This window comes from Gasterosteus aculeatus, chromosome 12 (assembly GCF_964276395.1).
Source record: "Gasterosteus aculeatus chromosome 12, fGasAcu3.hap1.1, whole genome shotgun sequence".
Classification (NCBI taxonomy): Eukaryota; Metazoa; Chordata; class Actinopteri; order Perciformes; family Gasterosteidae; genus Gasterosteus; species Gasterosteus aculeatus.
Window position 1 is genome coordinate 24,502,802 of NC_135700.1, and position 24,666 is coordinate 24,527,467.

The window sequence follows — 24,666 nt, forward strand, 5'->3', positions numbered from 1 at the left end:
CCCAGGACCTCCCTAAAGACCACAACTCCCACAAATGCTGGATAATATAAAACAGTTGTAAACTGCGGGAGGACGGGGAAGGAGAGCTGCTAGCTTGCTATGCTAAGCTAGCAGCTCTTGTGTTCTCTTTGTAGTGGCCGGCTATGGCCAGGTGAGGGCGCCCTGATATATGATGTTATGATGTACGTGTGAGAAGAAGTATAACAACAAGTGTTCGAGTTGCATCCTGATGGTTGTGTCCTTGGCTCTGATGTTCCTGGCACGTACATTTATTTGATGACCAGGAGACAAACAGGAGACCCAAAGGAGTCGTTAGGTGGGGGGGTGTCCTCATTCGAGATCCGTAGCCACGAGACGAGAACATCTGGTTCCTTAATGCAAACCCAGAGGACGAAAAGCATGGGGAGGAGGAAGAGGAGAAGCAGGAAGAGAGGGATGAAGAGGAGGTTTAAAGGTGGACCTAGATCCGGGTGACCAGGTTCCATTTACCTTATTCAGCGCTCGGTCTTCTCTCTGGTTCTTCTGCAGCACGTGTTGCAGAGCCAGCTGAGTCTTCTGCTGCAGCTTCTCCACCTGCAGCCACGACCATCTGAAGCACAACAGCAGTTTTACAAGTGTTAAGGTCAGAGGTTAGTGGCCTCGCCTGCAGAGAGCAGGATGAAGGCTGAGAATAGAGCCAGCTCGTCCTCGGTGAAGACACAGCGAGCACATCCCTTCAGCCAAGTCGAACACCAGGTCACAACCAGGAAACACAGCAGATAAATAAGATACACCTTCAAACTCCACAAAGACAGCAACTAGTGAGGGAATGAAGCAGCCGTGGACCACAATGCAACTGTTCTAAACAAATGAGCTATGCCAATTAGCCATCGAGCTAACGTAAGCTAATAAAGAAAAAGTAACTGCATCAATTCCTGCAAAAAGAAAAGTGAATACAGACATGCAGGTGAGGCTTGGTACATGTAGTATATATATATATATATATATATTTTTTTTCTGCGTGTACTTGTATATGTTGTAAAGGTCTGGTAGTTTATGTATATGTCTATGGTTCTCCTCATAGACGTGTATATATAAAGGCCGTATATGTGTCTATGGTTCTCCTCATAGACGTGTATATATAAAGGCCGTATATGTGTCTATGGTTCTCCTCATCCGCCCTGTAAGCGGCCCGTTTTACGGCAGCACCGGCGTCTTTACGGCAGCACCGGCGTCTTTACGGCCCCCCGCTTTCTCACAACATCAGACAACATGGCCGCTGCGGATCCGCGTCCCGCTGCTGGAGCGGTGTCAGCGGAGAACCAGGAGAGCCCTGCGGCGGGGAGACATGCCGGGCCACCGGGAACCGCCCCCCGGGACAAGCCCGTGTGTCTCATCGTGCTGGGCATGGCGGGGTCCGGGAAGACCACCTTCGTCCAGGTGAGTCGGCGCGTGTGGCTAACGGCAGCTAGCCGCGTTAGCTAACGCTAGTTTCTCCAGGCACGCAACGCGCTAGCAAGGCTAGCTAGCTAGCTAGTGAATTAGTTAGCTAACGTCGGTTAGCTCATTTAGAACGTTGTCTTAAAACCTTAATTAAATATGAGCTTGCAAACAGTTATTCATACTCCGGAGAAGCACAAGGGCCTCAGATTCGTGCTCTACTTTAATGTACTTCCGCCATTGCACCCGACATATAACGTTAGTTTTGCTTCAGCACGATTGAAACAATTTCAAAGTGAGTAACGGTGTTATTTAATAAAACATACATCGGAATTGTCAATCAAATATAGTAAATAACGCTGAGATTGCCAACAGTCGCCATAAAAACTACAGCAGTTGTTTTAGGAAATGAATCCTTTTATTGAACAATAGTTTGCTGTTGAGTATAAACCGACATTAACAGACATCCAGCCTCCCGTCTGACGTCAGTCTGTCTCCTGCAGCGGCTGACGGCGCACCTTCACTCCGTGAACGCGCCTCCGTACGTCATCAACCTGGACCCGGCGGTGCACGAGGTCCCGTTCCCCGCCAACATCGGTGAGCGCGCGTGTTCATATGTCATGTTGCTGATGGACGCTTTAGGGGCGGGGCTACTCGCTGATTGACAGGTCTCTGCATCCTCCTCAGCCGACATATGGTCACTTCCTCTTCACTGGTTAATAGGAAAACAAATCGTACTCCCGGCACAGTCCTCATTTCATTTTTCCGTCTGTCTTCTGTCCTCCAGACATCAGGGACACTGTGAACTACAAGGAGGTGATGAAGCAGTACGGCCTTGGGCCGAACGGGGGCATCGTGACTTCACTCAACTTGTTCGCCACACGCTTTGATCAGGTGACCCGGTCTGACTGCGCCTTCGTATTTGTTCAAGATTAGACGTAATTCTGTCTGTATTTCGTGAAATTTGGATGATTCAATTCGTTTTGTTCAGCACCAAATTGCAAATTAGCCTCGGGTGGTGTTATAATGTGCTCACATGTGAGATCCTCTGACCTTTGACCCTGTCATCAACACAGGAAAAACTCCTCCCAAAATCCCTTTAATGGGGAGTTTTTCTCCCATTAAGGAAGAAACCTTAAGGAGACAGACAGGAGGGATATAATACATGATTATAATTATCCATCCATCCATCTTCACACCGCTTATCCTGCACACAGGGTGGGGGGGCTGGAGTCTATCCCAGCCAACTAATCATAATTACTACAGAGCACTGGTTTCCAACCACCGGTACTGGTCCCAAGAAAGAATACATTTATTTTAATTTGATCTTTCTCGATTAGATAAAATTCAAATTTATTTTCTTTAAAAAATGACTGGATTCTTTCCCAATTACATGCGTTTGTCCTTCCTGACACATTTCAGGAAGCTTGTCTCCGTCATGTGATAATTACTGCAAAATAAACCAGCCGAGAAAGAAAGCGAGCAAAAACCTTCCGAGTTTCCTTGGAAAGAGGAAAAGTTCCCTGAGGAGACGAAGGAGAAAGGAAGCCTCATTTGAGTATCAGCACAGATCTATCTGCATTATGTGGATGGATGTTTCATACCGATCGGGTTTTATTTAGTCGTGTGTATCCGCCGCTCCTTGAGGACCATCCGCCAAATAACCTCCATCCTGTGAGGGGGGATGTTTGGAGGTGGAACCTGCTGAACTAGTGACTCCTCCTGCTCTCCTCGTGCACTTTGCTCTCAACTGTCCATCATGTGACACTCCTGAAGTGCCAGGACGTTTTCCAAACCTCGGCCTTTTAGGGACACGGTGGTGGTCCTCTGCAAGGGGGATGTTGAGATGGAAGTAGCCTAGTGCCTAGCTTAGCCTAGCGGCTAGCTTAGCCTAGCAGCAGCTTAGGCTATCCGTCCCAAACTTCCGTCCACGCTTCTGGAGTCAATCCCAGCTATCGTCCAGCGAGGGACGATGTCCACTGGACTGGTCTCGGTCACAGAGGGACACACAAGCATCACGCTCGCCGAACCGTGAGGTCTGTGAGCCGTTGCTCTTCCAACCTTTTCTGTCACAACCACCATGAAGGAAGAGATGTTGATCCCCGCCGGCTCCAGAATCAGTCGGGCAAACTGTTGAGTGGACCGGAGGAGGTGCAACACCAAACCCACTCAGTGCACATGCGTGTCAGCCATCTTATAAAACACAATTTATCAGTAAAAGTGGCTCCAATAAACCGGCTTTCCACTAATCGTTCCTTAACAGGTTGCAGACTCTCAATCCATAATCACGTGTCGCTCTGATCGGTATCCAGTTTGGAGGCAACAGCCGTCTGTGTACTTTCACTTTTGTATTGTACCTGTGAGTGACAGTCTGTCACGTTGAACACGTCGGCCTTCAGCCCTCAGGAGAGACGGCTCCTTGTGGCCCATTCAGGCCTAAAGGAGAGTCCTTCTGTGCCGTGAGGACCTCTGCTCAGTCCGGAAGGATTCTGTCTGACGCCAACCGACACGTGTCTCACATCAGCAATTGTGTCTTTTGTGTTGTTCAGAAAGCGAAGTGAGCTCCCAGAAGGGTCCACGGGTCCTAGTGAGTGTCAGACACTGAAGCAGAGAGGAGCATCTTTTACTTTTCATGTGTTGATGGCGTTCGATTTCTTCTGCATACGACGGCGTTAAAAAGCATCAAAGGAGGACGACGTTGTGAGTCCGTGGAGTCTAACCTACTTGTGTCTCTGTTCCTCAGGTGATGCATTTCTTGGAGAAGAAGCAGCAGAACCACCGGTGAGTGAAGGAATGAAAGTGGGTTCCTGGTCTCTGTGTCTCCTGGAGGCTCCTCCTCTCTGTCCACCTCTCACCCTCCGGTGCCTCCTGTCCTCTGCAGCTACGTGCTGATCGACACGCCGGGTCAGATCGAAGTCTTCACCTGGTCAGCGTCTGGGACCATCATCACCGAGACGCTGGTTCGTGCATCTACTCGTGCAGCAGCTCATTCCAGCCTCCTCGTGGTGCTGAGGCTTGTTTGTCGTTTCAGGCCTCGTCCTTCCCCTGCGTGGTGATCTACGTGATGGACACGTCCCGCAGCGTCAGCCCCGTCACCTTCATGTCCAACATGCTGTATGCCTGCAGGTAGGAGGTCTAAGGGATACAAGAACAAACAACCAACAACTAGTTGTTCCAATGCCACAACTTCAAACATAAATCGGATCCCACTAGATTCATACGAGGAGTCAACTTAAAATCATATTGTAACTGTAGACGAAACATTTTAAATTCATAAAAACAATGACCTTAAGTAATGTAAAGTATATTATTTATGAGAAATGCAAATGTCTGAATCCCGGATGTCTTTGTGTACAAAGCGAAGCTACAATTGTCTTTGTCTCCTTCCCAGACATCCAGATATCACAGAAACACCTAAATGCGTCTCACTCACCGATATGAAGGCGTATTTATGCTGACGATGTCCAGCAGGGGGAGCAAGCGGGACGCATAAAAGAATATTAAGTCTCTGTCTCTGTGTCTCCCTCAGTATCCTCTACAAGACCAAGCTGCCCTTCATCGTCGCCATGAACAAAGTGAGGTCACTTCCTGTCTGCTTCCTCCTCCAGTCTCGTCTGCGCGTTGCTCACTGGTCCTTGTTGTTGTTGTTGTTGTTGTTGTCAGACCGACATCATTGACCACAGCTTCGCGGTGGAGTGGATGCAGGACTTTGAGGTGTTCCAGGACGCTCTGAACCAGGAGACGTCGTACGTCAGCAACCTGACGCGCTCCATGAGCCTGGTGCTGGACGAGTTCTACGCCCACCTGAGGGTGAGAGCAGCTAAGAGCATCAGACCTCAAGACTCCTTTAACCTCAGGACCTCCAGCTGGTCCTCTGGGTTACGGTTCTGGTGCTTTAAACGGTTTGTCCCACGGATACACCGACTGTCTGAACCATGGAGGCAGAAGCAGATCTGAGGTTAAACTGCTGTTTGGTAGCAGAGGTAACGGCTTCAGATCTCAGCGAGGAACATAATGCACGCTGACGTAGAATAACCGTAGTAGCAGTACGTGACTTTATTCTGGTACCGGTACCACTGTAGTGGAACAACCCCCCTCAACCAGCTGCTGCTCCTTCAGTTCATCAAGTGCTTATGACCTTGCCTAACCCTAACACCACCCCACCCCCCCCACCCCCCGCTTTCAGGTGGTGGGCGTGTCCGCGGTGACGGGGAGCGGCTTGGACGAGCTGTTCGTCCAGGTGGAGGACGCCGCCGATGAATACGAGAGGTGATCCTTCAAGATAAGATCTTCCTTTATTAGTCGAACCCTCCGTGTCACTGGTTCATCTCGACCAGGACCCCAACGAACCGCTGGGACCCCAACGAACCGCTGGGACCCCAACGAACCGCTGGGACCCCAACGCGGAGAGGAGCCTCGATACCAAGATGATGACTTTGATGTCATGATGATGACATGTCTTGATGATATTTATGGCTGAGTTCCTGCCATAAATATCATGATAGCCGATACTTACCGTAGTATCCAGGACCACAAATACGAAACAATACTAAAAATATGCACAATCATACTACATACTTCTTTAGCGTGCAACGTTAGCGGAGCGGTCCGTGACGGTCTGACATGCTTTGTTACTATAGTAACCAGAGAAGTTCCTCTGTGCCGCTGTGTCTTCTGGGACTTCTAGTATCAATCAGCCTTGTGCTGACCGGCCAGTTCTGACACACATATAATAATAATAATAATAATATAATACGAGTTTGACACGTCTGATCTAGATGACTTTTGCCTCCTCTGAGCCCTGCGATGCATTCAGGTACCAACAGACCTCTCCGGTGACGTGAGGCTCTGTGACTTCCTGTCTTTACGAACACCAGCATAAACTAAGCAGATCTCAGACCTGTTTGTGCAAACAGCCTAATGGACGGACTAATGTGAATACATGTAACTGTTTATTGACCATTTAAAAACTGGAATGTTTGATCCTACTGGCTGATTTTTAAAGTTCCTCCTAATTCCTCAGGGAGTATCGACCCGAGTACGAACGACTCCGCAAACAGCTGGTGAGTTAGTTTTTGTATTTAATACATTATATATATATATATTACTGTAGTTGTCTGCCTCTAGTCATCGTGTCCCTTGACTTGTCTGTCAGGCGGCAGCTCAGAGCAGGAAGCAGCAGGAGCAGCTGGAGCGACTCAGGAAGGACTTGGGAGCCGTGGACATGACGGCCGCGGCGCCAACGGGTCCGAGCGTTTACCGTCTCCGTGCCACGTCAGCTGGTCGCCTGCTGCTCTGCGTAATAACGCTGTGTTCTTCTGATTGACTTCCTGTCGGCAGAGGCAGCGGACACGCCCAGCTCCAGTGACCTCATCATGTCACGCGGTAACCCTGACGACAGCGAGGAGGACGAGGACAGCGACACGGACGACATTGATCACAGCGGTGAGTAGAGCGAGATGTCACATCGTAAAAACAGATAGCCGCTAACGCCGTTAGCCGAAGGGGCGACCAGAGGGCGGGTGCTACGTTTCCATGACGACGCTGTCAGAGCGACCCAATGGGAGCTGAGTGGCACCGCGAGGTCTCAGGCACTAAACGTAAAGAGAAGACGCTCTGACATCGACACACAGACTTCGTTCTGCATCTTTACAGAGATATTTATTGAGATTCATGTCTTTGAAAGACGAATGTAGTCGAACTCGTCTTTTGTAAATTACTTTCCAGCAACGGAGGAGAGCAAAGAGGTCGACGCCTTTGGAAACTTCCTGAAAGAAAGGAAGGAAGTGGTTCAGGTCCGAAACAGAAAGTGTGCCTTGCCCGATGACCCCTGACCTCTCACGCTGTCGGGACTAAAGACATTGACAGAAGCACAGCCTGCACTTCCTGTCTGATCAGGTGACCCCGTGACCTCGCTCGTTCACCGCAGCTCATTGGCTGCTTCTCTTCCGATGAAAAAGAAGGATATATTTTTTTATCATAAAAGACTCTTCTGTTTGTCTTGTGTTCCTGTTGACGTTTGTTTGTAAAAGTACTGAAGGGATTTATGTTGCATAAAATATCTTTCAGTTCAAGTTTGCTTCTCTTTGTTAAGAACTGAAGACCCGGTTGCCGATGGCAACCAGCCGCTCATCGGTTTGACTTCAGCCGGAGCTCTGAGGGATTTTCAAAGAGTAACTAATCACGAAAGACTAGCCGGGGTGCTGTGTGTGTGTGTATATATTATATATATATTTTTGATAAAACCCTCATTGATTGTAGTGTTTGCGTGGACCCCACAGTGTAACTAGTGGGGTCCTTAACAAACATCCGGAGCACATCAGCAACCCAACGGTTTGACAACAGATAGCTGTAAAATGTCTCTACTGTAGCAGTTGGCCATGAAAAGTGTTTTCTAGTGACCAAACGCTAACGTCCTGTTAGCCAGTGCTAGCACGCTCACTGGGCGGATTTACTATGACAACTACATTATTCAAATAGACCTCGTGGTTGCACATGAAATAAATTGGTTCTAATGAAGCTATAAATCCGCCCTCTTGGATTACATTGTGTTTTTACTGCAGCCGGTCAACGGCGGGGCGGCACGCTGCTGGCGTGGTGGACACCACCGTGGCCTCACAGCAGGGAGGTCCTGCAAACAGGCCCATCTGACACTCAATGTTTGCATATTAACAAATCTAAATAGGTGATTGTATTTTGTTGACAGCTCAGTGGACGGTGGCTGTCACACTTTGTATTTTGGTATTAGCATTGTTTTTGTTTGTTTGCTAGCTACAGCTAACTGAAGCTAACGCACGTACCGTCTCTCTGAACTCCCACGCTGTCAACTTCATCAAAAGCACCACGTTGTCTGATGTATCTGATTGGTCCTTATTCACGTCTCTGCTCCCCTCAACGGATTCTGGATTTTCTCCTGATGACTCTTTGTCTCCGTCCCCCTCTCTCGTTCACGCGTCTCCGTCCCTCTCTCTCGTTCACGCGTCTCCGTCCCCCTCTCTCGTTCACGCGTCTCCGTCCCTCTCTCGTTCACGCGTCTCCGTCCCTCTCTCGTTCACGTGTCTCCGTCCCCCTCTCTCGTTCACGCGTCTCCGTCCCCCTCTCTCGTTCACGCGTCTCCGTCCCTCTCTCTCGTTCACGCGTCTCCGTCCCCCTCTCTCGTTCACGCGTCTCCGTCCCCCTCTCTCGTTCACGCGTCTCCGTCCCCCTCTCTCGTTCACGCGTCTCCGTCCCTCTCTCTCGTTCACGCGTCTCCGTCCCCCTCTCTCGTTCACGCGTCTCCGTCCCCCTCTCTCGTTCACGCGTCTCCGTCCCCCTCTCTCGTTCACGCGTCTCCGTCCCCCTCTCTCGTTCACGCGTCTCCGTCCCCCTCTCTCGTTCACGCGTCTCCGTCCCCCTCTCTCGTTCACGCGTCTCCGTCCCCCTCTCTCGTTCACGCGTCTCCGTCCCCCTCTCTCGTTCACGCGTCTCCGTCGCCCTCTCTCGTTCACGCGTCTCCGTCCCCCTCTCTCGTTCACGCGTCTCCGTCCCCCTCTCTCGTTCACGCGTCTCCGTCGCCCTCTCTCGTTCACGCGTCTCCGTCGCCCTCTCTCGTTCACGTGTCTTTGTCTCCGTCCCTCCCTCTCGTTCACGTGTCTTTGTCTCCGTCCCTCCCTCTCGTTCACGTGTCTTTGTCTCCGTCCCTCCCTCTCGTTCACGTGTCTTTGTCTCCGTCCCTCCCTCTCGTTCACGTGTCTCTGTCTGTCCCACGCTGTCATGGTTGGAGCTGAAGAGCTGAGTCACTTCCCCACTAAACCACTACTTGTGTACAATAACATTTATTGCCAAATGAAGTACTTATTAGTTGTCTTGGCACCAATAATACCAATATATTTATATACCAATATATATTTATATATAACTATTAGGGCTGTCAATAGATTAAAACATTAATTAATCTCACATTTTGAAATTCATTAATCACGATTGTCTTAATATTTAACACACAATCATTTTAGAAAGTGTGTCTTTTACACGCGGTTGTTTATATCATCTCCGATAAAGACTTAAATCGAAGTGGCTGCTGTTCCTAATCGCTCCACTGGGGGCGCTCTGAGTCGGCGCATGCGTTGGTCTAGCGGGGGCCAGAAGGTCGATGGACCCCCCCCCCCTTCAGGCACCATTAACTATGATCCTACTGGTCTGGTGGTCTGTGGCCCCTTACCTAAGACGAGGCCACACCCCCCAGCTGGAGTCCTCCTCGCTGCTGGACGTGATGGAGACCTGATGGTGTCTCCCAGCACGATCTCCAGAACGTGGAGATATCAGGGGACAGGGGAGCTGGACACGGCCGAAGGAGGTCCTCCACCCATCAGCAGGACCGATGTCTGCTGCTTTGTGCCAGGAGGAGCGTGTTGAGACTGCCTGAGTCCTACAGAAGGTCCTCCAGCCGCCTGCTGGCCAGGTCCCCCTCTGATGTCCACCGTCCAGGTCCCCCTCTGATGTCCACCACCCATTTCTACCACTGATGTCCACCGCTGTCGTCTACCACTGATGTCCACCGCATTTTGAGTTTGAGAAATGGAATTTTGGCGAAATGGATCAGCATCATTTTTCATTCATTTCACTTGGATGTGTCTGTTGTTGCTTTAATTGGAGCAGCGTGTATCTACATGTTTATATATGAAGACAAACTCTGTCTCCATCTGTCTGTGACTCACTTCAGTTGACAGTCCTCTCCCCCGTCCCCCGTCCTCTCCCCCGTCCCCCCCAGTGGGCTGCAGACACGAGCACAAACAGACTGAGTCACGGCGCCTCGCCGACACAAACGAGCACACGACTGCTGGCGGAGTGTCAGACACACACACACACACACACACACAAACCGGTTTAAGCTGGTTTCATTTTCATGAAGCTAATCGGTTGATAAGAGCACTTTCCATAGTTTGGGGGTTTGACATCACTCCAGCGCAGTGACCTCATCATCCGGACTCAGAGATGATGTCATTGCTTCCAGTTAATCTGCTGCTGAGTGTCTGCAGAGGCCCCGCCCCCTTTCTATTGCATGTCTGCTCTTTTTATTCAATAAATATTTTTATCACATATCAATATATATTTCATTTCGTTTCATTTTCACTGCACTGAATTCTGTCCTATTGTTTTCATAATATATTGTTTGTTATTTCATGCTCCGTTTTATCATTTTCATAAATGTTTATTGGATTTTTCATTATACCCATTTAATTCTTCTCTTTTTCATATTTTTTATATTTCAATGTACTCTGTTTTTATGTATTTAATATCCTATTTTACTTTATTCTGTTTTTTGTAAACACACTCCTCTAAGAAACACACACACACACACACACACACACGCACACACACACACTGGCTGTGTGGCATCCAGAGCTATCAGCTGATTGGCTGGAGGTGACATCACCAGTTGGGATGTGGAGGCAGTTTCTCTCCTTGTTGCTGGAGCCTTTTGCTCTCTGCCTCCACACACACACACCTCCACACACACACACCTACACACACACCTACACACACACACACACACACCTACACACACACACACACACCTACACACACACACTGCAGCTGCATTACATCATCTGCTTCAGTGAGAGGAGACACGAGGAAGCGTGTGTGGGAACAATGTGTTCTGCCGTGGTGCATGATGGGAACTGTAGTCCCCAGCTAGAGCTGCGGAGCTTCTTCAGGTTCTCTATTTGTAGCTCTGAACTCGGAGCTTCACAAATCAATGACTGTGTTTTAAACAAGTGGAACAAAGTGGCAGCTGGTGAGCCAGAGAACCTGTAGGAGAACCTGTAGGAGAACCTGTACGAGAAGCTGTGATCATAGGACGTCTGCTGGAGCAGCGCCGGTGAGTTCTGAAGCAGAGCGGCAGATGGTCAATGACCAGACATGGTGGATGACTCACGGCCCGCTGGCAGCCGCCACATTTAGAGCTGACAGTTCCTCAGAAGCACATCGACCCGACCGTCCGGATCCATTCAGAACCAACCACATGAACCAGAACCAACCACATAAACCAGAACAAACCACATAAACCAGAACCACCCAGAACCAACCACATAAACCAGAACAAACCACATAAACCAGAACCACCCAGAACCAACCACATGAACCAGAACAAACCACATAAACCAGAACAAACCACATGAACCAGAACCACCCAGAACCAACCACATGAACCAGAACAAACCACATAAACCAGAACAAACCACATGAACCAGAACCACCCAGAATCAACCATATAAACCAGAACCAACCACATGAACCAGAACAAACCACATAAACCAGAACCAACCACATGAACCAGAACAAACCACATAAACCAGAACAAACCACATGAACCAGAACCACCCAGAACCAACCACATGAACCAGAACAAACCACATAAACCAGAACAAACCACATGAACCAGAACCACCCAGAATCAACCATATAAACCAGAACCAACCACATGAACCAGAACAAACCACATAAACCAGAACCAACCACATGAACCAGAACAAACCACATAAACCAGAACAAACCACATGAACCAGAACCACCCAGAATCAACCACATGAACATATGAACAATAAACTGATAAACATTCTTGTATTGATCTCTATTAGAACCGTGATGAGGAGCTTTCGGCCTCTGAAATCAACCCCCCTCCTCCTCCTCCTCCTCCTCCTCCTCCTCCGCCCTCTGCCCTGCTGGACCAATCACAGCCTGGCGTCCCTGGCAGCCAATGGGATGGCCGGTGGGTGATGTCATGCAGCGAGCTGCTGTTTGGTGCTGATGCTGCTGAGCTGCAGATCTTCACTCTGAGCAGAGCGAGCGAGCGTCACTGCAGGTGAGTCCACGTCTGTGGTTCATGAGCATTTCATCACGTCTGTGAGCTTTAAAAGCCAAACACGCAGACAGATCACAGCGGCGTCTCTTATTTCCTTCCGCCTCTTTGTTTAAATCATTTAAATTATTTTCATCTTTTCCTGCGTCTCCGTCTCAGTTGCTTCTTTATTTCCTGCATCTTCTTTTTTTGTTACTCGTCTTTTTCTTCATAAAGCGGTTTAGTGTTTGAGCTCCACTCTGCAGAAGCTGACAATGACATCATCGCTTAGTCGCCGCACACACACACACACACACACACACACACACACACACACACACACACACACACACGCACACATTCTGACACGTTGGGATCAGCTCTTAAATAGGCAGCAAACAGAATCGTGTATTTATGATTTGCTTCTCTTGAGTTTCTCTTCTGAATCTTTATGTTTGTTGAGATTTGGACGTATTTGTTTTCACAGTTTATGATGCAAACGAGGCTTTGTGGTGCATGAAGCAGCGTCTTTCGCTGTAGTCTTCTCAGGTTGAACATCTGGATTCTGATGAAGGAATATGCTGACTTTTAAATCTAAATGATTTGAAGCCAGTAGACGATGGGAGGGAACACGTAAAACCAAAAGACGCATCAAAGATCACAAGAAACTAGATATCTGGGAAACACATGTCACAACAAGCGCTCCATCAGTTTCTCCTCTTCATGTCACCTTCTGTTTGGTTCTTCTGTGGTCCCTCTGGATTAACTGACTGTGTCTCCTCAGGAACACTCTACCTCACCACAGTGTCTTCGACAGAGAGCCGCAGAATGACTCTAGCAGGTAAACCTCTTCTGATGGACTTCCCTCTCCTCACGTTCCTCTGCTTCTTCTGACTGATTCCCTGCAGGTCTGTTGCTCATCTGCAGCTGTTCTCCTTCTCTCTCTCTCTCTGAACGGTCCAGCATACAGAGAGAAGATGCGAGAGCTTCCCCTGGTGTCTCTCTTCTGCTCCTGCATCCTCCCCCAACGCAGAGACGCCTCGGCCGACCAGAAGGAAGGTCAGCAGCCCTCTTTAGTGACGCGATGACATTAGCTCCACGTGATGCTTTATTCAGAGATGTGATGGCGAAGAAGCCGGAACAAAGACACCGTGGGTGGTCTCATGTTCCCGTGTCCTCCTCCCAGTAGGCGTGGTGGACCTGAACCTGTGCAACATTCGCCACATGGAGGTGATCGAACTGAGCAAGCGGTCGAGCGGCCAGGCCTTCGAGGTCATCCTGAAGCCGCCCTCCTTTGACGGCGGCCCCGAGCTCCGGGCGACCACGCCGCCTCGCCAGAAACCGTCTCTGGAGGAAATCCAGAAGAAGCTGGACGCCGCTCAGGAGAGGAGGAAGGTGGGTGATGATGAGTAGAATGCTAATTGTTACTGTGATGTCTGAGAAGAACCATTTGATCCGTCGTTAATGAAATGAGGCTTTGGGCTTAATGCTGACATCAACATGCTGGCACTGCTAACACTGCTTAGCATGCTAATGTTTGCTTATTAGCTCCACAAATAACGCTAAGAGGGAAGATCATTATTTTTGCCGGTATTTAGTCATAAAAACAACAAAGTGAAGTTCACCCTGAGAAGAAACATAAATGTCTGTAGTAATTTCTCAAAACATCCATCCAATAGTAGTGATGTTTCAATCTAGCCTCAAGTGGAGGGGCCCACCAATCGATCCCTGAGGGACGCCACCAGTTATTTACAGCGTGCCAGAATTCAGGAAATCAAGACCGTAAAGGAAATTAATTTAGTTTAATGCTAAATTTCTGAATATTGGTCATTCAAAATCAAGCACAGACAGAAAGCTCAACAGGCTCAGTAGATGAAACAATAATCTTCTGTCAAACCTGCAGAAGAAAACTTTGTCCTCTTTCTCCCCCAAGTGTCAGGAGGCGGAGCTTCTGAGGCACCTGGCCGAGAGGCGGGAGCACGAGCGGGAAGTTGCACAGAAAGCCCTGACCAAAGAGCGCCAGGAGCATCGCGCCGACGCCGCCAAGGAGCAGCGGCAGATGCACGAGAACGCCCCGCTGGAGCGACTGCACGCGGAGGTGAGCGTGCACGTGGTGTCGCCTGTATCACAGACGCCATTCTGCATTCTGTTTGGTGGGAATGAACCGCTAAAGGGAATTTGTCTTTATGTCTTTCAGGACAAGCACTGTGTGGAGGTGAGGACACAAAGCAGGAGGAGGGGATTCTGGGTAACCAGCCTGAGACCAAATTTGAGGGGAGCGTTGTCATGACAATGATGAAGAGCGGGAAAAGCGTTCTTAATGGAATAGTTCGATTTAGGACGAATAGCAAATATCGCATCTGCGTGTTAAAGACAAAGCTGGAGTCAGTAAGGCGTTAGCTTAGCTTAGCATAAAGGCAGGAAGCATATCTGTCAATATAATACACATTGTTTGTCTTTCCATGGATTGCAAACAGAATCTAAACGTGTTAGCAACGTGTTAGCGACCTGTTAGCGGTTAGTGACTCCGCCCCTTCTTTCTGCCTCCAGGTGTCCTGATGGCCTGATCACAACACAAGCTGAACTTTCTTTGGAAGCCATTTTTGGAGGACTGGCGAGCTGAGGATTGAGTTGCCGGAGACGCCGGCCACAGACGGACAGGAAGAGAGAAGATGGAAAGGAGGCGGAGGAGGACCGAAGGCGGGTCAAACCCGCGCGACCTCCTCTTCATGACCAGGACTCTTTTTATTGAGATAAACTCAAACAAAACACTTCCACAGGACGCTGCACATTCATCACCACATCGCAGCGCCTCTTACCGGCTTTGTCGCCATGCTGCCAACTGTGCCAATGTACTTGTGTGTGAGTGTGATTGGACACGGATCAAGAACTCAAGTTGGACCAAACCAATAACAGGAACCGGACCTGAGCCAATGGATTTGGTTCAGCGGACCTGAAGAACCCGATCAGGCGTCAGCGTGGAGGAGTCTCTGCTTCCTGGAAACACGCCGAGTCAAACAGCTTCATGTGCTGCTCTGGATCAGTACATTTACTGCAAGCCGGTACCACGTGGCTCCACAGCAGCGTCCAGTGGTACCAGACCGGGACCCGAGGTCAAGTGGACTCGGTTGAGACTGTTATGAGAGACGTGAGCGACTCAGTGACTCATTAACTCATTAGTCTGAGACGAGTCGGACTCGTGGAGGATCGTGTGCGTGTTTGTGCACGTTTCTCATTAATGTAAAGGAAACTGATGATGATGATGATGATGAAGATGATTCTATTTTAAATTCAAAAATAAAACAATGACTCTTTACTTTGTTGTTAAAAAATTCTTTTTAATTCATTTTCAAAAAAAAAATCATTTTTTAATCATATTCAGCTTCTGAATAAATACACTTACACATAAATAGAGTATTATCAATAAATACCAACTAAAAGTCATTTTAAATTAAGTGAAATCTTAAATAGAACATAATTTATATGAACATACATCCAATAGTTTTACTCTTCAGCTCCACAATCGACTTTGTCCTGTTTTCTGTTTGGAGACAAATAAAAGTAAGATGTCAAATAAAACAAATGGAATAATTGTCTCAAATTCTGTTCAATACAGAGAGGAAGAGGATCTATGAGTTATAATAATTGTTGTTTATATTAATATATATTGACTTCTAAAGTCAAACTTTAATCTATAACTATATTCTAATCATAATCATTATATGTTTAATATAAAATACCTAATAATGTAAAATAACTTCCTTAATTATCAATAGGTTTGTATTTATTCATCTCGTCCTACTATTTCAAACCATTTCAAACCTTTTTTCTATTAAACAATAATGATGATGATACGTTTTATAGACGTTTGCTCCACGCAGGATCCCACTCATTAAATCTCACCTGGCGGCCCGATCACTCTTGGTGCCGGATGACGGGTCGGACGCAGGTGCAGCCCACGGCGAGGAGGCGGGACTCCAGCCGGTAGTGGTAGCTGTGCCCCGCCCCCTCGGCCTTGACCCGGCGCAGGACCAGCGTCTGGTGCAGGATGGGTCTGGACTCCAGGCTCAGGTCCTCGCGGCCCTCCGGGTCCAGGCAGCCTCGCAGCAGGCAGCGCGCCTCGGACAGCAGGGGGGGGAACAGGGCGTCGTCCCGGGAGACGCTGAGGACGGAGACCAAAGACAGGTGTGAGCACGGGTCCCTCTCGGGGGGTCAAAGGGGCGGCGCGCTGCTCCTGTCCCCTACTTGTATGTCCACGGCGACAGAGAGGCGTTCTGCAGCGCCCGGGTGTGTGTGGGAGGAGCCACGGCGCCGGGGTCCAGCTGCAGGGGGACGGTCTCCAGCTTCCTGTGTGACCTGGCCGTGTGCCTCGACTGGCCTCCTGCTTTGGGCATGGCCTCCGTTGCCATCATCATCATCATCATCGTCATCACACAGACAGCCTGAGGAAGAGGACGAGACTCAGGTTCCATTCCAGTCGTTGATATCTGGGTTTTTACTTCTGACTACATGTGAAGACGTGAAGAATATTTCAGCACTCACAGGAACACATGGATTTTAAATGTAATATAAATAATAATATAGATACAAAATAAACATAAAAATACAAAAATGTCCCCCGAACACAGTCATTAAATTCAATGCATTGCATGATTTAGTTTATCCCAAATAAAAATGACAATGTCTCACGTCCTGAGACCCTCCCCTCGATGGACACATGACTTCACACTATTCATGCTCGTCACACTTTAACTCACCGTTACTCTGGAGCAGTTTGCTGTCGTCGACATGCTGCCGCGTTGGACGTCTGTTCGTTCAGAATAATAAAAGTGGATTCGGATCTTCACTTGAGTCTTTCTGCAGGCTCTCCGGCTCCGCTGGAGGTTCAGGTGAGAAGTTGCAGATGTGTACCCTGCTGGTGGTCCTCTTCTTCTTCGCTGGTGTTCTGCCAGACGTCGGCTGGAGCCCCGACCTTTATCCCGCTGTGCGACGCCCCCTCCGATGATGTCACCGCCCGCGTTCCCCTTTGATCCGCCTCTCTGAACCACACGCAGGTCGACCCACTTTCACACTTATTCTACACGGCGCCTTTTTTCTGGGTCAAAGAACCATGACGATGAACTGGAATACGATCAAAGCCTTAAGAGGTGAAGATCCAGCTGTGAGGACTTCGTATCTCCATATGCTGCTATAATCATTTGTTTCACTAATAACAACGTGGGTTTTGTTCTACCTGCTCAGGTAGAACACAAACATCTTCAGAGGATTAAGAAGAGACTTTTAAAGCGTTTGGAGGTTCTTCCCCGAAGGCCTCTCGCCTTAACGTCCAGACTAATATCATTATATCTTCTGTTATGTGCATTTTAACATATTTAAAATGCTATTTCTTTACCTGGTTCAATAAGACATGAAGGTGTCAGAGACGCTTTAATGTCGAAGCCCTTTGTGACCATTTGTAATGTCTGTGGAGCGTCTTTGTATGAATTATTATACTATTATAAACCCTCCTTTCTCTCTTTATTTTGTTCCACTCCACTTTTATTTTTGATGATATTTGAACGTCACATTACATCACATGAAGTCACATGACGTCGTTGCGGCTGTTTGCAATGTCGTCGGTTTGAGGTCTGATGCAACAGGAGAAACTTCATCGAGACCACATCCTCTCTTTAGGGTCTCTCGTCTCCTAAGGGGTCCCTGGTCTCCACAGGGGGTCCACAGCTCTCCCTGGTGGGCCTCTCGTCTCCTCAGGGGGCTTCTAGAGTCCTCAGGGGGCCTCTCGTCTCCTCGGGGGTCTCCAGTCTCCTCGGGGGGCCCAGGAACTCTCCCCCCCTTCCGTTCAGAGTCGTGTGATGCAGGATGTGAGCGCCGAGCTCAGTGACCTCGTTTACCGTCACATTGTGACTCAGGTCGGCTCACAGTGCTGCATCATCACTATCGGTGCGTGTGTGGTTGTGCGTGTGTGTGTGTGTGTGTGTGTGGTTGTGCGTGTGTGTGTGTGTGTGTATGTGTGTGTGTGTGTGTGTGTGTGTGAGAGTGTGTGTGTGTGTATGTGTGTGTGTGTGTGTGTGTGTGTGTGTGTGTGTATGTGTGTGTGTGTGTGTGTGTGTGGTTGTGCGTGTGTGTGTGTATGTGTGTGTGTGTGTGTGTGTGTGTGAGAGTGTGTGTGTGTATGTGTGTGTGTGTGTGTGTTTTCACGCCCACGTTTCCGCCTCAGCTCCGACCGGTTTGATTGACGGATGGTTATCGGTGACATCTGAGAGACATCCTGCTCCAAGCGTGACCTCAAGAATCTCATGAAACCCTTTGTTATATATAACATATATATATATACATATATATGTATATATATATATATATATATTTATATATATAAACTTATGTTTAATCTACCTGGGAGGTTTATTAGGTTCATTCTTTGTTATCAGGTTGCTCTTGTAAATCTCTTAAGCCTCTCCAGTTGATTCAGAATGCTGCAGCACGTGTATTAACAAGAACTAAGAAAAGGGATCATATCACTCCTGTATTAACTTCTCTGCACCGGCTCCCTGTTAAATCAAGAATAGATTTTAAGGTACTTCTCCTCACCTACAAGGCACTTGCTGGTGAGGCACCGTTGTATCTTAAAGAGCTTGTAACACCTTATTGCCCTACAAGGCAACTGCGCTCCATAGATGCTGGTTACTTGTTGTTCCTGTGGTTTTAAAAAGTAGGCTGGGGGCCAGAGCCTTCAGTTATCAAGCTCCTCTTTTGTGGAACCAGGTTCCACTTTCAGTCCGGGGGGCAGATTCGGTTTGCTCTTTTAAAGTAAAACTTAAAACGTTCCTCTTTGATTCTGCCTATAGTTAGGGCTGGCTCAGGTTAGTCCGGACCAGCCCTTAGTTAAGCTGCTACAGGCTTAGACTGCCGGGGGAATTCTTAGGACACACCGAGCTCCTCTCTCACGCTCTCGTTCTACAAAAATCCACGTTTTATTAATGAACATGACTAATTCAGCTTCTTTCCAGGAGTTTTTGCCATCATCATTATTATTTTACATATTAATCATATTACTGTACTCGTAAACCAACATTACCCTCTCCTAAAGTCTCTGTGCTCTCCCTCCCCACAGGCTTCTGTGGATGGTGGTTCTATGTGATGGTGGTTCTATCTGATGGTAGTTCTATGTTATGGTGGTTCTATCTGATGGTGGTTCTATGTGATGGTAGTTCTATGTGATGGTGGTTCTATCTGATGGTGGTTCTATGTGATGGTGGTTCTATCTGATGGTGGTTCTATGTGATGGTGGTTCTATCTGATGGTGGTTCTACCTGATGGAGGTTCTATGTGATGGTGGTTCTATGTGATGGTGGTTCTATGTGATGGAGGTTCAATCTAAATAGTGGTTCTATGTGATGGTGGTTCTATCTGATGGTGGTTCTATGTGATGGTGGTTCTATCTGATGGCGGTTCTATGTGATGGCGGTTCTATCTGATGGTGGCTCTATGTGATGGTGGCTCTATGTGATGGTGGTCCTATGTGATGGTGGTCCTATGTGATGGTGGCTCTATGTGATGGTGGCTCTATGTGATGGTGGCTCTATGTGATGGTGGTCCTATGTGATGGTGGTTCTATCTGATGGTGGTTCTATGTGATGGTGGTCCTATGTGATGGTGGCTCTATGTGATGGTGGTCCTATGTGATGGTGGTCCTATGTGATGGTGGCTCTATGTGATGGTGGTCCTATGTGATGGTGGCTCTATGTGATGGTGGCTCTATCTGATGGCGGTTCTATGTGATGGCGGTTCTATCTGATGGTGGCTCTATGTGATGGTGGCTCTATGTGATGGTGGTCCTATGTGATGGTGGTCCTATGTGATTGTGGCTCTATGTGATGGTGGCTCTATGTGATGGTGGCTCTATGTGATGTTGGCTCTATGTGATGGTGGCTCTATGTGATGGTGGTCCTATGTGATGGTGGTTCTATCTGATGGTGGTTCTATGTGATGGTGGTCCTATGTGATGGTGGCTCTATGTGATGGTGGTCCTATGTGATGGTGGTCCTATGTGATGGTGGCTCTATGTGATGGTGGTCCTATGTGATGGTGGCTCTATGTGATGGTGGCTCTATGTGATGGTGGCTCTATGTGATGGTGGTCCTATGTGATGGTGGCTCTATGTGATGGTGGTCCTATGTGATGGTGGTTCTATGTGATGGTGGCTCTATGTGATGGTGGTCCTATGTGATGGTGGTTCTATCTGATGGTGGTTCTATGTGATGGTGGTCCTATGTGATGGTGGTTCTATCTGATGGTGGTTCTATGTGATGGTGGTCCTATGTGATGGTGGCTCTATGTGATGGTGGCTCTATGTGATGGTGGCTCTATGTGATGGTGGTTCTATGTGATGGTGGTTCTATGTGATGGTGGCTCTATGTGATGGTGGTTCTATGTGATGGTGGTTCTATGTGATGGTGGTTCTATGTGATGGTGGTTCTATCTGATGGTGGTTCTATGTGATGGTGGTTCTATGTGATGGTGGTTCTATCTGATGGTGGTTCTATGTGATGGTGGTTCTATGTGATGGTGGTTCTATCTGATGGTGGTTCTATGTGATGGTGGTTCTATGTGATGGTGGTCCTATGTGACGGTGGTCCTATGTGATGGTGGCTCTATGTGATGGTGGTTCTATCTGATGGTGGTTCTATCTGATGGTGGTTCTATCTGATGGTGGTTCTATGTGATGGTGGTTCTATGTGATGGTGGTTCTATCTGATGGTGGTTCTATGTGATGGTGGTTCTATGTGATGGTGGTTCTATCTGATGGTGGTTCTATGTGATGGTGGTTCTATGTGATGGTGGTCCTATGTGACGGTGGTCCTATGTGATGGTGGCTCTATGTGATGGTGGCTCTATGTGATGGTGGTTCTATCTGATGGTGGTTCTATCTGATGGTGGTGGTCCCTGCAGTGGTCCTGCTGTGCGTCTGGTTTACTACTCACAGTTACTTGAATCATTCCTGTCATATAGTCTCATGTATTATACATTGTTCATTCTGTACACATGACGTCATTGTAGTCGTCCATCAGGAGACGGATCCTCCTCTGACGTTCTCACTGAGGTTTCTTCCCTTTTTTCCCTCTTGGAAGAGTTTCTTCATTGTTGGGGAGTTGTTCCTGTGCCGATGGGTTTGGGGACAGAGGATGTCGTATGTGTACAGACTGTAAAGCTTCTGAGGCAGATTTGCGATGTTGGGCTCCACAAAATAAAATTGAATTGAATGTAATTATTTATATAAGTTATTTAAATGAATAAATTCAGAGGTAGTTTCCACATTAGTCAAAATGTGTTGAATGTGTGTGTGTGTGTGTATGTGTGTGTGTGTGTTCAGTTTGTGAGTGTTAATGACAGATTTCCACCAATCAGCAGAGAGACGTTTGGAGGGAAAAGGGGTCAAAGCGTTTCCATGGTGATGCACTAGAGGACGATCAGAGGTCCCTTTGATCTTCTTCTAGGAGATCTGCTGTGGAAACACCTGCAGGGGCTTTTTGCTCTGATCGATCAACTACATCACGATACATATGTGCATATATATATATATATATATATATATATATATATATATATATATATATATATATATATGTGTGTATATATAAGTGGTTATTGTATTGTATATATTTTGTGTTTTGGAGCAATTCTTCATGCTAAAGGAGTTAGTGAAGGAAGCATTGAAGGCATCTTATTCTAACAGCTGCTATCAGGGAGGACACCTCAGTGTGTGTGTGTGTGCGCGTGTGTGTGTGCGCGTGTGTGTGAGTGTGTCTGTGTGTGTGTGTGTGTGTGTGTGTGTGTGTGTGTTTCCTGTCTCAGGACGTCTTTCATCAACGTCTTCTGGGATTCTCATCCTGATGCTCTCCTACATTTATGACTTAGAGGGCGTGTCTCCAGCGTGGCTCGCTGACTCCTCCCCCCTGATACGCCCTCCGCCGCGCCCCAGTTAGATCGTTACGTCGTCACCGTGTTCCTCCTGAGACACCTGAGCACCAGCCCGCCAAACTCCGCCCCTCTGCGTGCCCACCTGTGGCTGGATTCAAACCGTCAGAAGAATGACCTCCTAACCACTATTCTTTGACCTCTGTGGAGAAGGTCACGGAGTCAAGGAAAGGTGGTTAGGAGAGTTGATGAGGAGTTAGGAAAGGACAAGGTGGTGTTTAGTGAATGCGTCGTTGTGATGGACGGAGACGCTTGTTGGGGACGTCCGTCTGCAGAGGAGCGTCTCAGAGGCTTCATGTGTTGAGGAACCAATGAACCAATGTGGGACAGATGATCTCCTCTCCTTTCCTAAAGGAGCTCAGTAAGGACGCATTGTGGGTCCTTTACTTCGCATTAGAGAATAGAACGGCACTTCCCTCAGCGAGGAGCCTTCCTGAGAACACTTGATGTTTAGCACCACGCTGCTAACCGCTAACAGCTAACTGTAGACCTAGAAGGAGAGATGACAATGAAGATGAAACAGTGTCTGGGTTTGAATCAGAGGTGATGATCTCTGCTGTTTCTCATTCTGCTCACGTCCGTTTATCTTGATGGAGATCAGGAGATTAGTCAGCAGGTAGTTTACTGTCAGAGCTTATCAGACCTTCATCTCTGCCGCTCTCGTCTCCTGTCACTCGATGGCAGAGATAAGGCGTCTTCATAAGAGCGAGTCACGGACGCCACAGACGATCACCGCGGCGACGAGATGGAGCCCGAACGCACCGCTAGAGCTCTGCTGGTGAGACAAGAACAATCAACGCAGATCACAGATCGACACACATCACGTCTGTTTCTACGCTTTACAAGCTCTTTTTGTACAATAGGTTCTATTTTCTTAAAATGTACTTAATATAAATACATTTACATACAGTATACATGTATATATATATTGTATATATATATGTTTCACTATTCGCTAATCTCCAGAATAGAACTTTAAGATCTAGGAAAGAACAGGTTATTTAAAAAGACAGTATTCACCTGTCCTCTTCTGTCCCCAGGTGTGTTGCAGTGCATTGTGGGTAGTCAGCTCCTCCAGGGTTCAAGCTCCTCCCCCTCGCTGTGACTCCAGGCTGGCGTTCTCCTCGGAGGTGTCCTCGTCTGACGGGAACGGGGACATCCACCTGAGATCTTTGTCTCCGTGGAGCTGGAGGTCAGGATGAAGACATCTGTAATGAGCGGTTAGCGTAGCTTAGCCTAGCGTCTGCTAACAGCTAGCCTCGCTCCATCCAACATGGGATACGTGTCTGTTCTTGATGGAATGGCTCCATGTGTCTTCAGCTGGATGTCAAACTGTCAGATTATAAATCTAAATACGTCTTTAGAAAATACTACGTATGAATTCTGTTCACGACCCGGTTTGTTGTTGTTCTGGATCAGGTCGTCCACGGTGACCCACCGGATCCCCTCCACGATCTGGGAGGCCGAGTGCGGCAGCAACTCCTGCTCTGGTCCCGGCGCCGGACAGGACCTGAACTCCGTCCCCATCTACCAGAGCCTCCTGGTTCTGACCCGGCGGGAGCGAGAGCGTTGCTTCACCGCCTCGTACCGCTCGGTGGCCGTCGGCTGCACTTGTGTCAGGGCCAGAACCGGGCGGGACTGAACCGGCTCTACCGGGACCCGAGGCGTCATCGGAACTAGAACCTCAACGGACTGAATTGGACCCAGTCCAACCAGAACCATCCCGATTACAACAAAAACCATTGGAATCTGAACCGTAACATTCATTTGAGTCCAAACACAAAGACGCTGAACCAAAACACCCGGAACCCGGTGAACGTGAAGGTGACCCTCTGAACCAGAACCAGAACCCCTGAACCCGAGTGGAACCAAGAGACCAACGTTCCTCGTGTAGATTGAGCGTTTTTTCATGTTTCCTTTTCTTGTTTTGGGATTTTGTCTCTTTAATAATAAAACGATTAAAAATACAAATATGTGACATCATCACTTTTACTCTTTGTAATAGTATTTGTACACTGTGGTATTAGTACCTCTACTTGTAGCAGTGTGTGTGTGTGTGTGTGTGTGTCTCTGTGTGTGTGTGTGTGTCTCTGTGTGTGTCTCTGTGTGTCTGTGTGCGTGTGTGTGTCCGTGTGTGTGTGTGTGTGTCTGCGTGTGTGTGTGTGTCTGCGTGTGTGTGTGTGTGTGTCTGCGTGTGTGTGTGTGTGTGTCTGTGTGTGTGTGTGTGTCTGCGTGTGTGTGTGTCTGCGTGTGTGTGTGTGTGTGTGTGTCTGCGTGTGTGTGTGTCTGTGTGCGTGTGTGTGTGTCTGTCTGTGTGCGTGTGTGTGTCTGTGTGTGTGTGTCTGTGTGTCTCTGTGTGTGTCTGTGTGTCTCTGTGTGTGTCTGTGTGTGTCTGTGTGTGTCTGTCTGTGTGTGTCTGTGTGTGTGTGTGTCTGTGTGTGTGTGTGTCT

At 48.2% G+C, this 24,666-nt stretch overlaps 4 protein-coding genes across 7 annotated transcripts; 3 read left to right on the forward strand and 1 right to left on the reverse strand.

The window, feature by feature from the left end:
* Window positions 1–848: 848 nt before the first annotated feature.
* Window positions 849–7,493, forward strand: gpn1 (GPN-loop GTPase 1). The gene is made up of 13 exons (XM_040162873.2): window positions 849–1,419; window positions 1,923–2,016; window positions 2,207–2,313; window positions 4,163–4,200; window positions 4,301–4,379; window positions 4,451–4,545; window positions 4,949–4,994; window positions 5,083–5,229; window positions 5,606–5,688; window positions 6,443–6,482; window positions 6,575–6,665; window positions 6,760–6,864; window positions 7,147–7,493. The coding sequence occupies exons 1-13, from the start codon at window positions 1,252–1,254 to the stop codon at window positions 7,251–7,253; spliced, it is 1,200 nt and encodes a 399-aa protein (XP_040018807.1). The 5' UTR covers window positions 849–1,251; the 3' UTR covers window positions 7,254–7,493.
* Window positions 7,494–11,747: 4,254 nt separating this feature from the next.
* Window positions 11,748–15,557, forward strand: LOC120809320 (stathmin-4-like). 3 transcript variants are annotated; one of them, XM_040163051.2, is made up of 7 exons: window positions 11,748–12,265; window positions 13,026–13,082; window positions 13,205–13,300; window positions 13,428–13,636; window positions 14,175–14,339; window positions 14,439–14,456; window positions 14,792–15,557. In XM_040163051.2, the coding sequence occupies exons 2-7, from the start codon at window positions 13,070–13,072 to the stop codon at window positions 14,798–14,800; spliced, it is 510 nt and encodes a 169-aa protein (XP_040018985.1). In that variant the 5' UTR covers window positions 11,748–12,265; window positions 13,026–13,069; the 3' UTR covers window positions 14,801–15,557. The 3 variants fall into 3 exon arrangements, with proteins under 3 accessions (XP_040018985.1, XP_040018992.1, XP_077942193.1); XM_040163058.2 differs by having other exon boundaries at window positions 12,132–12,265; window positions 13,431–13,636; XM_078086067.1 differs by having other exon boundaries at window positions 12,132–12,265; window positions 13,431–13,636; window positions 14,175–14,456.
* Window position 15,558: 1 nt separating this feature from the next.
* Window positions 15,559–17,278, reverse strand: il17a/f1 (interleukin 17a/f1). 2 transcript variants are annotated; one of them, XM_078086068.1, is made up of 4 exons: window positions 16,999–17,278; window positions 16,487–16,746; window positions 16,145–16,403; window positions 15,559–15,782 (listed from the first exon to the last, which is right to left on the reverse strand). In XM_078086068.1, exons 1-3 carry the CDS (start codon window positions 17,029–17,031, stop codon window positions 16,157–16,159), a joined length of 540 nt encoding a protein of 179 aa, XP_077942194.1. In that variant the 5' UTR covers window positions 17,032–17,278; the 3' UTR covers window positions 15,559–15,782; window positions 16,145–16,156. The 2 variants fall into 2 exon arrangements, with proteins under 2 accessions (XP_077942194.1, XP_040019063.2); XM_040163129.2 differs by having other exon boundaries at window positions 16,487–16,683; window positions 16,999–17,187.
* A 5,607-nt stretch (window positions 17,279–22,885) lies between these two features.
* il17a/f2 (interleukin 17a/f2) lies at window positions 22,886–24,187 on the forward strand. Its single transcript, XM_040161775.2, has 3 exons — window positions 22,886–22,994; window positions 23,257–23,408; window positions 23,636–24,187. Exons 1-3 carry the CDS (start codon window positions 22,962–22,964, stop codon window positions 23,856–23,858), a joined length of 408 nt encoding a protein of 135 aa, XP_040017709.2. The 5' UTR covers window positions 22,886–22,961; the 3' UTR covers window positions 23,859–24,187.
* Window positions 24,188–24,666: the final 479 nt, after the last annotated feature.

Bases quoted from the DNA above. Each gene is read 5' to 3' on its own strand.
- LOC120809320 (XM_078086067.1), top strand. The intron at 13,301-13,430 runs GTCAGCAGCCCT...TCCTCCCAGTAG, and splicing joins CTCGGCCGACCAGAAGGAAG to GCGTGGTGGACCTGAACCTG. The intron at 13,637-14,174 runs GTGGGTGATGAT...TTCTCCCCCAAG, and splicing joins CCGCTCAGGAGAGGAGGAAG to TGTCAGGAGGCGGAGCTTCT.
- gpn1 (XM_040162873.2), top strand. From the start codon at position 1,252: ATGGCCGCTGCGGATCCGCGTCCCGCTGCTGGAGCGGTGTCAGCGGAG. The intron at 4,201-4,300 runs GTGAGTGAAGGA...TGTCCTCTGCAG, and splicing joins AAGAAGCAGCAGAACCACCG to CTACGTGCTGATCGACACGC. The intron at 4,995-5,082 runs GTGAGGTCACTT...TGTTGTTGTCAG, and splicing joins TCATCGTCGCCATGAACAAA to ACCGACATCATTGACCACAG.
- il17a/f1 (XM_078086068.1), bottom strand. From the start codon at position 17,031: ATGTCGACGACAGCAAACTGCTCCAGAGTAACG. The intron at 16,747-16,998 runs GTGAGTTAAAGT...CTTCACATGTAG, and splicing joins CAAACTGCTCCAGAGTAACG to TCAGAAGTAAAAACCCAGAT. The intron at 16,404-16,486 runs GTAGGGGACAGG...CTCCGTCCTCAG, and splicing joins CTGTCGCCGTGGACATACAA to CGTCTCCCGGGACGACGCCC.
- il17a/f2 (XM_040161775.2), top strand. From the start codon at position 22,962: ATGGAGCCCGAACGCACCGCTAGAGCTCTGCTG. The intron at 22,995-23,256 runs GTGAGACAAGAA...TTCTGTCCCCAG, and splicing joins GCACCGCTAGAGCTCTGCTG to GTGTGTTGCAGTGCATTGTG. The intron at 23,409-23,635 runs GTCAGGATGAAG...GTTCTGGATCAG, and splicing joins TTGTCTCCGTGGAGCTGGAG to GTCGTCCACGGTGACCCACC.